Consider the following 16,563-nt stretch of genomic DNA (forward strand, 5'->3'; position numbering starts at 1 on the left):
AGTAGAGGGTTAGAGAGTAGAGGGTTAGAGTGTAGGGGGGTTAGAGTGGTCACATACCTCTTTACCTCCACCTACAGTCACATACCTCCACCTACAGTCACATACCTCTTTACCTCCACCTACAGTCACATACCTCTATACCTCCACCTACATTCACATACCTCCACCTACAGTCATATACCTCCACCTACAGTCACATACCTCTTTACCTCCACCTACAGTCACATACCTCCACCTACAGTCCCATACCTCTTTACCTCCACCTACAGTCACATACCTCTTTACCTCCACCTACAGTCCCATACCTCCACCTACAGTCATATACCTCCACCTACAGTCACATACCTCTTTACCTCCACCTAAAGTCCCATACCTCCACCTACAGTCACATACCTCCACCTACAGTCCCATACCTCTTTACCTCCACCTACAGTCCCATACCTCCACCTACAGTCCCATACCTCTTTACCTCCACCTACAGTCCCATACCTCTTTACCTCCACCTACAGTCACATACCTCCACATACAGTCCCATACCTCTTTACCTCCACCTACAGTCCCATACCTCTTTACCTCCACCTACAGTCACATACCTCCACCTACAGTCCCATACCTCTTTACCTCCACCTACAGTCACATACCTCTATACCTCCACCTACATTCACATACCTCCACCTACAGTCCCATACCTCTTTACCTCCACCTAAAGTCCCATACCTCCACCTACAGTCACATACCTCCACCTACAGTCCCATACCTCTTTACCTCCACCTACAGTCCCATACCTCCACCTACAGTCCCATACCTCTTTACCTCCACCTACAGTCCCATACCTCTTTACCTCCACCTACAGTCCCATACCTCTTTACCTCCACCTACAGTCACATACCTCTTTACCTCCACCTACAGTCCCATACCTCTTTACCTCCACCTACAGTCCCATACCTCCACCTACAGTCACATACCTCCACCTACAGTCCCATACCTCTTTACCTCCACCTACAGTCCCATACCTCTTTACCTCCACCTACAGTCCCATACCTCCACCTACAGTCACATACCTCTTTACCTCCACCTACAGTCCCATACCTCTTTACCTCCACCTACAGTCCCATACCTCTTTACCTCCACCTACAGTCCCATACCTCCACCTACAGTCCCATACCTCTTTACCTCCACCTACAGTCATATACCTCTATACCTCCACCTACAGTCACATACCTCTTTACCTCCACCTACAGTCTCATACCTCTTTACCTCCACCTACAGTCACATACCTCCACCTACAGTCCCATACCTCTTTACCTCCACCTACAGTCCCATACCTCCACCTACAGTCACATACCTCTTTACCTCCACCTACAGTCCCATACCTCCACTTACAGTCACATACCTCTTTACCTCCACCTACAGTCCCATACCTCCACCTACAGTCACATACCTCCACCTACAGTCCCATACCTCTTTACCTCCACCTACAGTCACATACCTCTTTACCTCCATCTACAGTCCCATACCTCTATACCTCCACCTACAGTCCCATACCTCTATACCTCCACCTACAGTCCCATACCTCTATACCTCCACCTACAGTCACATACCTCTTTACCTCCACCTACAGTCACATACCTCCACCTACAGTCACATACCTCCACCTACAGTCACATACCTCTTTACCTCCACCTACAGTCCCATACCTCTATACCTCCACCTACAGTCACATACCTCTATACCTCCACCTACAGTCACATACCTCTTTACCTCCACCTACAGTCACATACCTCTATACCTGCACCTACAGTCACATACCTCTTTACCTCCACCTACAGTCACATACCTCCACCTACAGTCCCATACCTCTATACCTCCACCTACAGTCCCATACCTCTATACCTCCACCTACAGTCCCATACCTCTTTACCTCCACCTACAGTCACATACCTCCACCTACAGTCACATACCTCCACCTACAGTCACATACCTCTTTACCTCCACCTACAGTCACATACCTCTTTACCTCCACCTACAGTCACATACCTCTTTACCTCCACTTACAGTCACATACCTCCACCTACAGTCACATACCTCTTTACCTCCACCTACAGTCACATACCTCTATACCTCCACCTACAGTCCCATACCTCCACCTACAGTCACATACCTCCACCTACAGTCACATACCTCCACCTACAGTCACATACCTCTTTACCTCCACCTACAGTCCCATACCTCCACCTACAGTCCCATACCTCTTTACCTCCACCTACAGTCCCATACCTCCACCTACAGTCCCATACCTCTTTACCTCCACCTACAGTCCCATACCTCTTTACCTCCACCTACAGTCCCATACCTCCACCTACAGTCATATACCTCCACCTACAGTCACATACCTCTTTACCTCCACCTACAGTCACATACCTCTATACCTCCACCTACAGTCCCATACCTCTTTACCTCCACCTACAGTCCCATACCTCTATACCTCCACCTACAGTCACATACCTCTATACCTCCACCTACAGTCCCATACCTCCACCTACAGTCACATACCTCCACCTACAGTCCCATACCTCTTTACCTCCACCTACAGTCACATACCTCTTTACCTCCACCTACAGTCCCATACCTCCACCTACAGTCCCATACCTCTTTACCTCCACCTACAGTCACATACCTCTTTACCTCCACCCACTGTCACATACGTAACAAGGCGTACGTAACAAGCAGGACGTTCATACCAGCCTTACATTACATTAAGCAGGACGTTCATACCAGCCTTACAGTCCAATTGTAACCAAGTAGTAGTGTGAGCTGCTAACATAAAGTGACATGGAGGCTGTTTCTACAGTCTGAGCCTGTTTCTACAGTCTGACCCTGTTTCTACAGTCTGAGCCTGTTTCTACAGTCTGAGGCTGTTTCTACAGTCTGAGCCTGTTTCTACAGTCTGAGCCTGTTTCTACAGACTGAGGCTGTTTCTACAGTCTGAGCCTGTTTCTACAGTCTGAGCCTGTTTCTACAGTCTGACCCTGTTTCTACAGTCTGAGCCTGTTTCTACAGTCTGACCCTGTTTCTACAGTCTGAGGCTGTTTCTACAGTCTGACCCTGTTTCTACAGTCTGAGCCTGTTTCTACAGTCTGAGCCTGTTTCTACAGTCTGAGCCTGTTTCTACAGTCTGACCCTGTTTCTACAGTCTGACCCTGTTTCTACAGTCTGAGGCTGTTTCTACAGTCTGACCCTGTTTCTACAGTCTGACCCTGTTTCTACAGTCTGAGGCTGTTTCTACAGTCTGACCCTGTTTCTACAGTCTGAGGCTGTTTCTACAGTCTGAGGCTGTTTCTACAGTCTGACCCTGTTTCTACAGTCTGACCCTGTTTCTACAGTCTGACCCTGTTTCTACAGTCTGAGGCTGTTTCTACAGTCTGATCCTGTTTCTACAGTCTGAGCCTGTTTCTACAGTCTGACCCTGTTTCTACAGTCTGACCCTGTTTCTACAGTCTGATCCTGTTTCTACAGTCTGAGGCTGTTTCTACAGTCTGACCCTGTTTCTACAGTCTGAGCCTGTTTCTACAGTCTGAGCCTGTTTCTACAGTCTGAGCCTGTTTCTACAGTCTGACCCTGTTTCTACAGTCTGACCCTGTTTCTACAGTCTGAGGCTGTTTCTACAGTCTGACCCTGTTTCTACAGTCTGACCCTGTTTCTACAGTCTGAGGCTGTTTCTACAGTCTGACCCTGTTTCTACAGTCTGAGGCTGTTTCTACAGTCTGAGGCTGTTTCTACAGTCTGACCCTGTTTCTACAGTCTGACCCTGTTTCTACAGTCTGACCCTGTTTCTACAGTCTGAGGCTGTTTCTACAGTCTGAAGTCCCCTGTGTTTTCCCCCACGGTGGAGGGATTGTGCGCACCGACACGGAGTTCTGTGTGTCTTTTTGTGTGTGTGTGTGTGTGTGTGCTCAGTGTGTGTGTGTGTGTTTTTGTATGTGTCCTTAAGGTATCCCTCCATACCTCAGAAGGCTCCCTGAGTCACATACCTCACATTCCTGGCAACAATGGCTCTGTTTTCACTAGCCTGTTTTATAGAGGGTCTTCAGAGATGTTTTCACTAGCCTGTTTAATAGAGGGTCTTCAGATATGTTTTCACTAGCCTGTTTTATAGAGGGTCTTCAGAGATGTTTTCACTAGCCTGTTTTATAGAGGGTCTTCAGAGATGTTTTCACTAGCCTGTTTTATAGAGGGTCTTCAGAGATGTTTTCACTAGCCTGTTTTATAGATGGTCTTCAGAGATGTTTTCACTAGCTTGTTTTACAGAGGGTCTTCAGAGATGTTTTCAGTAGCCTGTTTTATAGATGGTCTTCAGAGATGTTTTCACTAGCTTGTTTTATAGAGGGTCTTTAGAGATGTTTTCAGTAGCCTGTTTTATAGAGGGTCTTCAGAGATGTTTTCACTAGCCTGTTTTACAGAGGGTCTTCAGAGATGTTTTCAGTAGCCTGTTTTATAGAGGAGAGGGTTTTCAGAGATGTTTTCAGTAGCCTGTTTTATAGAGGGTCTTCAGAGATGTTTTCACTAGCCTGTTTTATAGAGGGTCTTCAGAGATGTTTTCACTAGCCTGTTTTATAGAGGGTCTTCAGAGATGTTTTCACTAGCCTGTTTTATAGAGGGTCTTCAGAGATGTTTTCACTAGCCTGTTTTATAGATGGTCTTCAGAGATGTTTTCACTAGCCTGTTTTATAGAGGGTCTTCAGAGATGTGTTCACTAGCCTGTTTTATAGAGGGTCTTCAGAGATGTTTTCAGTAGCCTGTTTTATAGAGGGTCTTCAGAGATTTTTTCACTAGCCTGTTTTATAGAGGGTCTTCAGAGATGTTTTCAGCAGCCTGTTATATAGAGGGTCTTCAGAGATGTTTTCAGTAGCCTGTTTTATAGAGGGTCTTCAGAGATGTTTTCAGTAGCCTGTTTTATAGAGGGTCTTCAGAGATGTTTTCAGTAGCCTGTTTTATAGAGGGTCTTCAGAGATGTTTTCACTAGCCTGTTTTATAGAGGGTCTTCAGAGATGTTTTCACTAGCCTGTTTTATAGAGGGTCTTCAGAGATGTTTTCACTAGCCTGTTTTATAGAGGGTCTTCAGAGCTGTTTTCAATGGACACTAGTTTTACATTGAGTTGTATTGACAGTGAGTTTGTGTGTTTGAAGTCAAAGTGAACTTTAAATACTTGATTCTAAAATTGTTTCAGTAAGTTATTTATTAACTGTAAAAATGTCAGATAATTAAATGTTATTTTGTTACGACTAATCCTGCATCCCAAATGGAACACTAAACCCTATTCTCTATGGGCCCTGTGGTCTAAAGTAGTGCACCCTATTTCCTATTGCCCTGTGGTCAAAAGTAGTGCACACTATTCTCTATGGGCCCTGGTCAAAAGTAGTGCACCCTATTCCCTATGGGCCCTGCTCAAAAGTAGTGCACCCTATTCCCTATGGGCCCTGTGGTCTAAAGTAGTGCGCCCTATTCCCTATGGGCTCTGTGTTCTAAAGTAGTGCACCCTATTCCCTATGGGCCCTGTGGTCTAAAGTAGTGCACATGCGATTAGCATGAGGTTGAGCTAACGTAGGCTAATGCGATTAGCATGAGGTTGAGCTAACGTAGGCTAATGCGATTAGCATGAGGTTGAGCTAACGTAGGCTAATGCGATTAGCATGAGGTTGTAAGTAACATGAAAATGAAGAGGCTAAAAGTTTGTTTTTATTTCATATTTTATTTAACCTGGCTGGTAGTGTCATTGGGGGATGCAGAGACAGACTGTCATTGTGGCTTTCCATTTTTAGTTCCGCTGTCTCCTGGACAACCTCTCTGGGACTAAATACACTGCCAAGACTCTTGAGACACACACGTACACACCATGCACACACACACACACAAACACAGACCTGAAATTCCTCAGACAGCTTCCAGTAATAAGAGACTCTTCTCTCTGACGCCACAAACTATAAACCAAGAGGTCTTTACATTAAATCCACCCGTTCAACACACACGGTAGGACATGTTCCTCTTTTGTCTTCCCGCCAACACACACACACACACACACACACACACACACACACACACACACACACACACACACACACACACACACACACACACACACACACACACACCCTGGATGTCTTCTGTAATATGATCTACTGGAAGAGTATTCTCCTGATTTTCCTGGCTGTGGGGGTTCAGGGAGACAGACAGGGAGAGGAGAAAACGTTTTTCAACTGTGGGGTAGGAGAGAGAGAGACAGAGAGAGAGAGGGGTGGAGAGAGAGACAGAGAGAGAAAAAACATTTTCATCTGTGGAAGGTAGGAGAGAGAGAGACAGAGAGAGAGAGGGGTGGAGAGAGAGACAGAGAGAGACAGAGAGAGAGAGAGAGAGAGAGGGGTGGAGAGAGAGACAGAGAGAGAGAGAGGGGTGGAGAGAGAGACAGAGAGAGACAGAGAGAGAGAGAGAGAGAGACAGAGAGAGAGAGGGGTGGAGAGAGAGACAGAGAGAGAAAAAAACATTTTCATCTGTGGAAGGTAGACTAGAGAGAACTTTTTCATCTGTGGAAGGTAGGAGAGAGAGACTGAAGAATTTAATCTGTGGGAGGTAGGAGAGAGAGACCGAGGAATTGGATCTGTGGGAGGTAGTGTAGTGTAATTACAGAGTTTATAGCGCCGTACCAAGCCTGCCACATCACTATGGACACAACGGAATATAAGACGTACTTAACCGTTTTTACCCTCTTCTGTGTCCTGTCGATATGCTGGTGTGCCCCTCAACGGTTCTGCCAGCCTGGAGACGACAATTTGGGTAAAGTACCGCACGTATTCATTCATCATCCTCATTTCTGGTTACGCATCACGGAGCTATTGAAGTGAGTTACGAGGTCGTTTCTGAGACGATTGTCTTGTCTTTTTTTCCCCCCATGTGATTTTATAAAAGCGTTTTTTTGCTACAGCCTAGCGGTCCATCCATCACGTACTCCGTGCTTCTACATCTGCATGGCTGCTTGGGGTTTTAGGCTGGGTTTCTGTATAGAAACGTTAAGGTGCACTGTCCCTTTAAAAATATAACATTTACTCAAACTCAGTATGAGTATTTCAAGTCAGGTTAATAGTATTTCAAGTCAGGTTACTAGTATTTCAAGTCAAGTTAATGGTATTTCAAGTCATGTTAATAGTATTTCAAGTCAGGTTAGTAGTATTTCAAGTCAGGTAACTAGTATTTCAAGTCAGGTTACTAGTATTTCAAGTCAGGTAACTGGTATTTCAAGTCAGGTAACTAGTATTTCAAGTCAGGTTACTAGTATTTCAAGTCAGGTAACTAGTATTTCAAGTCAGGTTACTACTATTTCAAGTCAGGTAACTAGTATTTCAAGTCAGGTAACTAGTATTTCAAGTCAGGTTACTAAAAATGTTAAGTCCAAACCACAGTATCCGTTTATAAGTGCAATATAATTGTAGAAAAAATGTCAAAGTAAATGTCATCACAGATGTTGATTCTTCGTCTATGTCTGACGTTCTACAGTGGCTTGCGAAAGTATTCACACCCTTGGCATTTTTCCTATTTTGTTGCCTTCACAACCTGGAATTAAAATCGTTTTTAGGGGGGGTAATATATAATTTGATTTACACAACATACCTACCGCTTTGAAGATGCAACATCTTTTTTTCTTATTGGGAAACAAACAAGAAATAAGACAAAAAACAGAAATTTAGCGTGCAAAACTATTCACCCTCCCAAAGTCAGTACTTTGTAGAGCCACGTTTTGCAGCAATTACAGCTGCAAGTCTCTTGGGGTATGTCTCTATAAGCTTGGCACATCTAGCCACTGGGACTTTTGCCCATTCTTCAAGGCAAAACTGCTCCAGCTCCTTCAAGTTGGATGGGTTTCGCTGGTGCACAGCAATCTTTAACACATATCACAGATTCTCAATTGGATTGAGGTCTGGGCTTTGACTAGGCCATTCCAAGACATTTAAATGTTTCCCCTTAAACCACTAGAGAGTTGATTTAGTAGCATGCTTAGGGTCATTGTCCTGCTGGAAGGTGAACCTCCGTCCCAGTCTCAAATCTCTGGAAGACTGAAACAGGTTTCCGTCAAGAATTTCCTTGGATTTAGCGCCATCCATCATTCATTCAATTCTGACCAGTTTCCCAGTCCCTGCAGATGAAAAACATCCCCACAGCATGATGCTGCTGCCACCACCATGCATCACTGTGGGGATGGTATTCTCGGGGTGATGAGAGGTGTTGGGTTTGCGCCAGACGTAGTGTTTTCTTAGATGGCCAAATAGCTCACTTTTAGTCTCATCTGACCAGAGTACCTTCCTCCATATGTTTGGGGAATCTCCCACATGCCTTTTGGCGAACACCAAACGTGTTATTTTCTTTAAGCAATGGCTTTTTTCTGTCCACAAAGCCCAGCTCTGTGGAGTGTACGGCTTTAAGTGGTCCTACGGACAGATACTCCAGCTCTGTGTAGTGTACTGCTTAAAGTGGTCCTATGGACAGATACTCCAATCTGTGGAGCTTTGCAGTTCCTTCAGGGTTATCTTTGGTCTCTTTGTTGCCTCTCTGATTAATGCCCTACTTTCTTGGTCCATGAGTTTTGGGCAGGTTCTCTTGGCAGGTTTGTTATGGTGCCATTTAAATAATAATAATAATAGATTTAATGGTGCTCCGTGGGATGTTCAAAGTTTCTGATATTTTTTTATAACCCAACCCTGATCTGTACTTCTCCACAACTTTGTCCCTGACCTGTTTGGAGAGCTCCTTGGTCTTCATGTTGCCCCTTGCTTAGTGGTTTTGCAGACTTTGGGGCCTTTCACAACAGGTGTACATATACTGAGAAGATCAAGAAGATCCACAAACGATTGAATGTACCACTGAGCACTGTCAGGGCAATTATAAAAATAAAAAAAATATATGGAACAGTTGAAAACCTCACGGGTAGAGGACACAAATGCATTTTGCCCCCCAGGATAGGGAGGAGGATGGTGAGAGAAGCAACAAAATCCCCAAGAATCACTGTGAAAGAATTGCAGGCCTTGGTGGCGTCTTGAGGTCACCAGGTTTCAAAAAGCACCATCAGACACCACCTCCACAACCACAGGCTCTTTGGAAGGGTTGCCACAAGAAAGCCCTTTCTGACCCCAAGACACAGACGCAAACGCTTGGAGTTTACCAAACGTCATTTAAATTAGGACTGGAAGAAGGTGCTCTGGTCAGATGAGACCAAAATTGAACGCTTTGGTCAGATATAGCATCGGCATGTTTGGTGTCGAAACAGAGATGCATACAAGGAGAGGCACCTCATACCCACGGTGAAATATGGTGGGGGGTCAGTGACGTTTTGGGGCTGTTTTAATTCCAGAGGTCCAGGGGCACTGGTTAAGATTGATAGCATAATTAATTCCACCAAGTATCAGGCAATTTTGGCTGACAATCTGCTTGCCTCTGCCTGAAGGCTGGGACTTGGCCCTAGGTGGACTTTCCAACAAGACAATGACCCAAAACATACCTCAAGATCCACACAGAAATGGTTCTGTAACAAAAAAAAAATCTATGTTCTGCCAAGGCCATCTCAGTCACCAGACCTCAATTCAATTGAAAACCTGTGGGCTGAGTTGAAGAGGGCAGTTGATAAGCGTAAACCCAAAGAATGTGAAGGATCTTGTAAAGGATCTGCATAGAGGAATGGTCCAAAAATCCCTCCAAATGTGTTCCTTAACCTTGTCAAACATTACAGGAAAAGACCATGCTGTTATCCTTGCCAGAGGTGGTGGCACTAAGTACTAAATGAGGAGTGCCAAGAATGATGAAACCTTGATTTTGGTTACATTTATTTTGTATTAAATAATTATGATTTCGGTTGCTTCCATTGAAACATTAATAAAGTCCAGTATTTCTCACACGCTGGTATTTTGAGTTTATCTCTATAATTATATTGTTTATATTTTTTTAAGTATTGTTTGGTCATTGCCAGTCAGGGGTGCCAGTACATTTGGAGCCCACTGTACATGGTAAGTCTATGGGTTCTCAAGGAGATGTTGGAGAAGCACTGCAGTCTGGGGGTTCTCCAGGGGAGGTTATAGAACCACTGCAGTAGGCTACATAAAGTCTGGGGGTTCTCCAGAAGAGGTTAGAGAACCACTGCAGTAGGTTAAATAAAGTCTTATGGGTTCTCCAGGAGAGGTTAGGGAACCACTGCAGTAGGTTAAATAAAGTCTGTGGGTTCTCCAGAAGAGGTTAGAGAACCACTGCAGTAGGCTACATAGAGTCTACATAGAGTCTGGGGGATTCTCCAGGAGAGGTTAGAGAACCACTGCAGTAGGTTACATAGAGTCTGGGGGGTTCTCCAGGAGAGGTTAGAGAACCACTGCAGTAGGTTACATAGAGTCTGGGGGGTTCTCCAGGAGAGGTTAGAGAACCACTGCAGTAGGTTACATAGAGTCTGGGGGTTCTCCAGGAGAGGTTAGAGAACCACTGCAGTAGGTTACATAGAGTCTGGGGGTTCTCCAGGAGAGGTTAGAGACTGCAGTAGGTTACATAGAGTCTGGGGGTTCTCCAGGAGAGGTTAGAGAACCACTGCAGTAGGTTACATAGAGTATGGGGGTTCTCCATGAGAGGTTAGAGAACCACTGCAGTAGGTTACATAGAGTCTGGGGGTAATCCGGGAGAGGTTAGAGACTGCAGTAGGTTAGATAGAGTCTGGGGGTTCTCCAGGAGAGGTTATAGAACCACTGCAGTAGGCTACATAGAGTCTGGGGGTTCTCCAGGAGAGGTTAGAGACTGCAGTAGGTTACATAGAGTCTGAGGGTTCTCCATGAGAGGTTAGAGACTGCAGTAGGTTACATAGAGTCTGGGGGTTCTCCAGGAGAGGTTAGAGAACCACTGCAGTAGGTTACATAAAGTCTGAGGGTTCTCCAGGAGAGGTTAGAGAACCACTGCAGTAGGTTACATAGAGTCTGGGGGTTCTCCAGGAGAGGTTAGAGAACCACTGCAGTAGGTTACATTGAGTCTGGGGTTCTCCAGAAGAGGTTATAGAACCACTGCAGTAGGTTACATAAAGTCTGGGGGTTCTCCAGGAGAGGTTAGAGAACCACTGCAGTAGGTTACATAGAGTCTGTGGGTTCTCCAGGAGAGGTTAGAGAACCACTGCAGTAGGTTACATAGAGTCTGTGGGTTCTCCAGGAGAGGTTATAGAACCACTGCAGTAGGTTACATAAAGTCTGGGGGTTCTCCAGGAGATGTTAGAGAACCACTGCAGTATGTTACATAGAGTCTGGGGGTTCACCAGGAGATGTTAGAGAACCACTGCAGTAGGTTAGATAGAGTCTGGGGGTTCTCCAGGAGAGGTTAGAGAACCACTGCAGTAGGTTACATAGAGTCTGGGGGTTCTCCAGGAGAGGTTAGATAACCACTGCAGTAGGTTACATAGAGTCTGAGGGTTCTCCAGGAGAGGTTAGAGAACCACTGCAGTAGGTTACATAGAGTCTGGGGGATTCTCCAGGAGAGGTTAGAGAACCACTGCAGTAGGTTACATAGAGTCTGGGGGTTCTCCAGGAGAGGTTAGAGAACCACTGCAGTAGGTTACATAGAGTCTGGGGGGTTCTCCAGGAGAGGTTAGAGAACCACTGCAGTAGGTTACATAGAGTCTGGGGGATTCTCCAGGAGAGGTTAGAGAACCACTGCAGTAGGTTACATAGAGTCTGGGGGGTTCTCCAGGAGAGGTTAGAGAACCACTGCAGTAGGTTACATAGAGTCTGGGCGATTCTCCAGGAGAGGTTATAGAACCACTGCAGTAGGTTACATAGAGTCTGGGGGATTCTCCAGGAGAGGTTAGAGAACCACTGCAGTAGGCTACATAGAGTCTGGGGGTTCACCAGGAGAGGTTAGAGAACCACCGCAGTAGGCTACACGTACTTCTATTGTGATGTGTTTTGTGTTTTGCAGGAAGATGCAACAACCGTCCAGATGTAGAAAAACGTAAGTTGAACTGAACTTATTTTATTCTTATAAGAAAATAAATTACATGTAAAGATGGATTGTAAAATATATCTTATGTATGATAGTCCATGTCAACCGTATGGCAGTGCACTGGATCTGATAGTGTTTATAGTGTACATCCCACACTGTATCTGACAGTGTTTATAGTGTACATACCACACTGTATCTTAGTGTTTATAGTGTGCATACCACACTGTATCTTACTGTTTATAGTGTACATACCACACTGGATCTGACGGTGTTTATAGTGTACATACCACACTGTATCTGACAGTGTTTATAGTGTACATACCACACTGGATCTGACAGTGTTTATAGTGTACATACCACACTGTATCTGACAGTGTTTATAGTGTACATACCACACTGGATCTGATAGTGTTTATAGTGTACATACCACACTGGATCTGACAGTGTTTATAGTGTACATACCACACTGTATCTTAGTGTTTATAGTGTACATACCACACTGTATCTTAGTCTTTATAGTGTACATACCACACTGTATCTGACAGTGTTTATAGTGTACATACCACACTGGATCTGATAGTGTTTATAGTGTACATACCACACTGTATCTGACAGTGTTTATAGTGTACATCCCACACTGGATCTGATAGTGTTTATAGTGTACATACCACACTGTATCTGACAGTGTTTATAGTGTACATACCACACTGTATCTGACTGTGTTTATAGTGTACATACCACACTGTATCTTAGTGTTTATAGTGTACATACCACACTGGATCTTAGTGTTTATAGTGTACATACCACACTGTATCTTAGTGTTTATAGTGTACATACCACACTGTATCTTAGTGTTTATAGTGTACATACCACACTGTATCTTAGTGTTTATAGTGTACATACCACACTGTATCTTAGTGTTTATAGTGTACATACCACACTGTATCTGATAGTGTTTATAGTGTACATACCACACTGTAGCTGACAGTGTTTATAGTGTACATACCACACTGTATCTGACAGTGTTTATAGTGTACATACCACACTGGATCTGACAGTGTTTAGAGTGTACATACCACACTGTATCTTAGTGTTTATAGTGTACATACCACACTGTATCTGACAGTGTTTATAGTGTACATACCACACTGTAGCTGACAGTGTTTATAGTGTACATACCACACTGGATCTGACAGTGTTTATAGTGTATATACCACACTGTATCTTAGTGTTTATAGTGTACATACCACACTGTATCTTAGTCTTTATAGTGTACATACCACACTGTATCTGATAGTGTTTATAGTGTACATACCACACTGGATCTGACAGTGTTTATAGTGTACATACCACACTGTATCTGACAGTGTTTATAGTGTACATACCACACTGTAGCTGACAGTGTTTATAGTGTACATACCACATTTGTGTCAATAGAGCTACAGTTGAAGTCGTTAGTTCACATGCACTTGTTGTGCTCAAAATATATCTTCATTATTAGAAAGCCACAGGGCCAACCCAATGTGCAAAATATAAAGTACACAGGAAATAGTAGGAGATATTCCTCACAGGAAAACAATGTACAACAAAGACAAAAGACAGAGGGGATCCCATCATATATACAGTTGGAGTCTGAAGATTACAAACACTGAGGTTGGAGTCATTAAAACTCATTTTTCAACCACTCCACATATTTCTTGTTAACAAACTATAGTCTTGGCAAGTCGGTTAGGACATCTACTTTGTGCATGACACAAGTCATTTTTCCTACAATTGTTTACAGACAGTCTATTTCACTTATAATTCAATGTATCACAATTTCAGTGGGTCAGACATTTACATACACTAAGTTGACTGAGCCTTTAAACAGAAAATTCCAGAAAATGATGTCATGGCTTTAGAAGCTTCTGATAGGCTAATTGCCATACTTTGAGTCAATTGGAGGTGTACCTGTGGATGTATCCAAAGGCCTACCTTCAAACTCAGTGCCTCTTTGCTTGAAATCATGGCAAAATCACAATAAATCAGCCAAGACCTCAGAAATACAATTGCAGACCTCCGCAAGTCTGGTTCATCCTTGGGAGCAATTTCCAAATGCCTGAAGGTACCACGTTCATCTGTACAAACAATAGTACGCAAGAATAAACACCATAGGACCACGCAGCCGTCATACCGCTCAGGAAGGAGATGCGTTCTGTCTACTAGAGATGAACGTACTTCGGTGCGAAAAGTGCAAATCAATCCCAGAACAACAGCAAAGGACCTTGTGAAGATGCTGGAGGAAACAGGTACAAAAGTATCTATATCCATAGTAAAACGAGTCCTATATCGACATAACCTGAAAGGCCGCTCAGCAAGGAAGAAGCCACTGCTCCAAAACCGCCATAAAAAAAGCCAGACTTCGGTTTGCAACTTCTAATGGGGACAAAGATCGTACTTTTTGGAGAAATGTCCTCTGGTCTGATGAAACCAAAATATAACTGTTTGGCCATAATGTCCATCGTTATGTTTGTTGTATATATATTCTGTTGTCTGTAGATTATGTTTATTGTCTGTAGGTTCTGTTTATTGTCTGTAGGTTCTGTTGTCTGTAGATTATGTTTATTGTCTGTAGGTTCTGTTTATTGTCTGTAGGTTCTGTTTATTGTCTGTAGGTTCTGTTGTCTGTAGATTATGTTTATTGTCTGTAGGTTCTGTTTATTGTCTGTAGGTTCTGTTTATTGTCTGTAGGTTCTGTTTATTGTCTGTAGGTTCTGTTTATTGTCTGTAGGTTCTGTTTATTGTCTGTAGGTTCTGTTGTCTGTAGATTATGTTTATTGTCTGTAGGTTCTGTTTATTGTCTGTAGGTTCTGTTTATTGTCTGTAGGTTCTGTTTATTGTCTGTAGGTTCTGTTTATTGTATATATATTCTGTTGTCTGTAGGTTCTGTTGTCTGTAGATTATGTTTGTTGTCTGTAGGTTCTATTTATTGTCTGTAGGTTCTTTTTATTGTCTGTAGGTTCTGTTTATTGTCTGTAGGTTCTGTTTATTGTCTGTAGGTTCTGTTTATTGTCTGTAGGTTCTGTTTATTGTCTGTAGGTTCTGTTTATTGTCTGTAGATTCTGTTTATTGTCTGTAGGTTCTGTTGTCTGTAGGTTCTGTTTATTGTCTGTAGATTCTGTTTATTGTCTGTAGGTTCTGTTTATTGTCTGTAGGTTCTGTTTATTGTCTGTAGGTTCTGTTGTCTGTAGGTTCTGTTTATTGTCTGTAGGTTCTGTTTATTGTCTGTAGGTTCTGTTTATTGTCTGTAGGTTCTGTTTATTGTCTGTAGATTCTGTTTATTGTCTGTAGGTTCTGTTTATTGTCTGTAGATTCTGTTTATTGTCTGTAGATTCTGTTTATTGTCTGTAGGTTCTGTTTATTGTCTGTAGGTTCTGTTTATTGTCTGTAGGTTCTGTTGTCTGTAGGTTCTGTTTATTGTCTATATATTCTGCTTGTTGTCTGTATATTATGTTTATTGTCTGTGTGTTGTTTTTTGGCGGTACCATTTAACAGATTCAAATTCCTTTACATGCAAATGTAGCAGGATGGAACAAGCCTGTATATAGATGTCTGTGTGCATCCCAAATAGCAGACTGTTCACTATATAGTGCACTACTTCTGCCCAGGGGCCATAGGGAGTAGGATGCCGTTTGGAACACCTGCGTGGTCTCAGAGAGGGCAGGAACATTAGTTAGGACCCTGTAGGGGGATGTTCTGTACTGTCTGTCACCTGTCTGTCTGGGATGATGTAAAATATACTTATATCGATATCACGTCAAGACATAACAAAGATATGTATTGTTAATTTAAAAAAAACTTTGTAACGCTCAGAGAACATTATTTAAAAAACATACATTCTAGGCAGAGTTGCAAATAAAAATCCATATCTCAGACTGGCCAATAAAAAGAAAAGATTAAGATGGGCAAAAGAACAGACACTGGACAGAGGAACTCTGCCTAGAAGGCCAGCATCCTGGAGTCTCCTCTTCACTGTTGACGTTGAGACTGGACAGAGGAACTCTGCCTAGAAGGCCAGCATCACAGAGTCGCCTCTTCACTGTTGACGTTGAGACTGGACAGAGGAACAGCATCCCGGAGTCGCCTCTTCACTGTTGACGTTGAGACTGGACAGAGGAACTCTGCCTAGAAGGCCAGCATCACAGAGTCGCCTCTTCACTGTTGACGTTGAAACGGGTGTTTTGCGTGTACCATGTAATGAAGCTGCCAGTTGAGGACCTGTGAGGTATCTGTTTCTCGAACTAGACAGTCTAATGTACTTGTCCTCTTGCTCAGTTGTGCACCGGGCCCTCCCACTCCTCTGTCTATTCTGTTTAGAGCCGGTTTGCGCTGTTCTGTGAAGGGAGTAGGACACAGCGTTGTAAGATCTTGAGTTGCTTGGCAATTTCCCGCATGGAATAGCCTTAATTTCTCAGAACAAGAATAGACTGACGAGTTTCAGAAGAAAGTTCTTTGTTTCTGGCCATTTTGAGCCTGTAATCGAACCCACTAATGCTGATGCTCCAGATACTCAACAAGTTTAA

General features: G+C 43.5%; 1 protein-coding gene across 3 annotated transcripts in view; it reads left to right on the plus strand.

Annotated features, from left to right (window-relative positions):
• Positions 1 to 6,142: 6,142 nt before the first annotated feature.
• The window catches only part of LOC118936849 (carboxypeptidase Z), a 30,064-nt gene continuing 19,643 nt past the window's right edge, over positions 6,143 to 16,563 (plus strand). For 2 of the 3 annotated variants that reach the window (XM_090209871.1, XM_090209872.1), the window contains exons 1-3: positions 6,212 to 6,339; positions 6,556 to 6,829; positions 11,978 to 12,010. In XM_090209871.1, coding sequence (XP_090065997.1) covers positions 6,718 to 6,829; positions 11,978 to 12,010 — 145 coding nt within the window. In that variant the 5' untranslated portion in view covers positions 6,212 to 6,339; positions 6,556 to 6,717. Of the gene's footprint in view, positions 6,340 to 6,555; positions 6,830 to 11,977; positions 12,011 to 16,563 lie in introns of all 3 variants that reach the window. The other variant, XM_090209870.1, reaches the window with a different exon arrangement.

Source organism: Oncorhynchus mykiss, chromosome 19 (genome assembly GCF_057628025.1).
Source record: "Oncorhynchus mykiss isolate SJ-2025 chromosome 19, ASM5762802v1, whole genome shotgun sequence".
Classification (NCBI taxonomy): domain Eukaryota; kingdom Metazoa; phylum Chordata; class Actinopteri; order Salmoniformes; family Salmonidae; genus Oncorhynchus; species Oncorhynchus mykiss.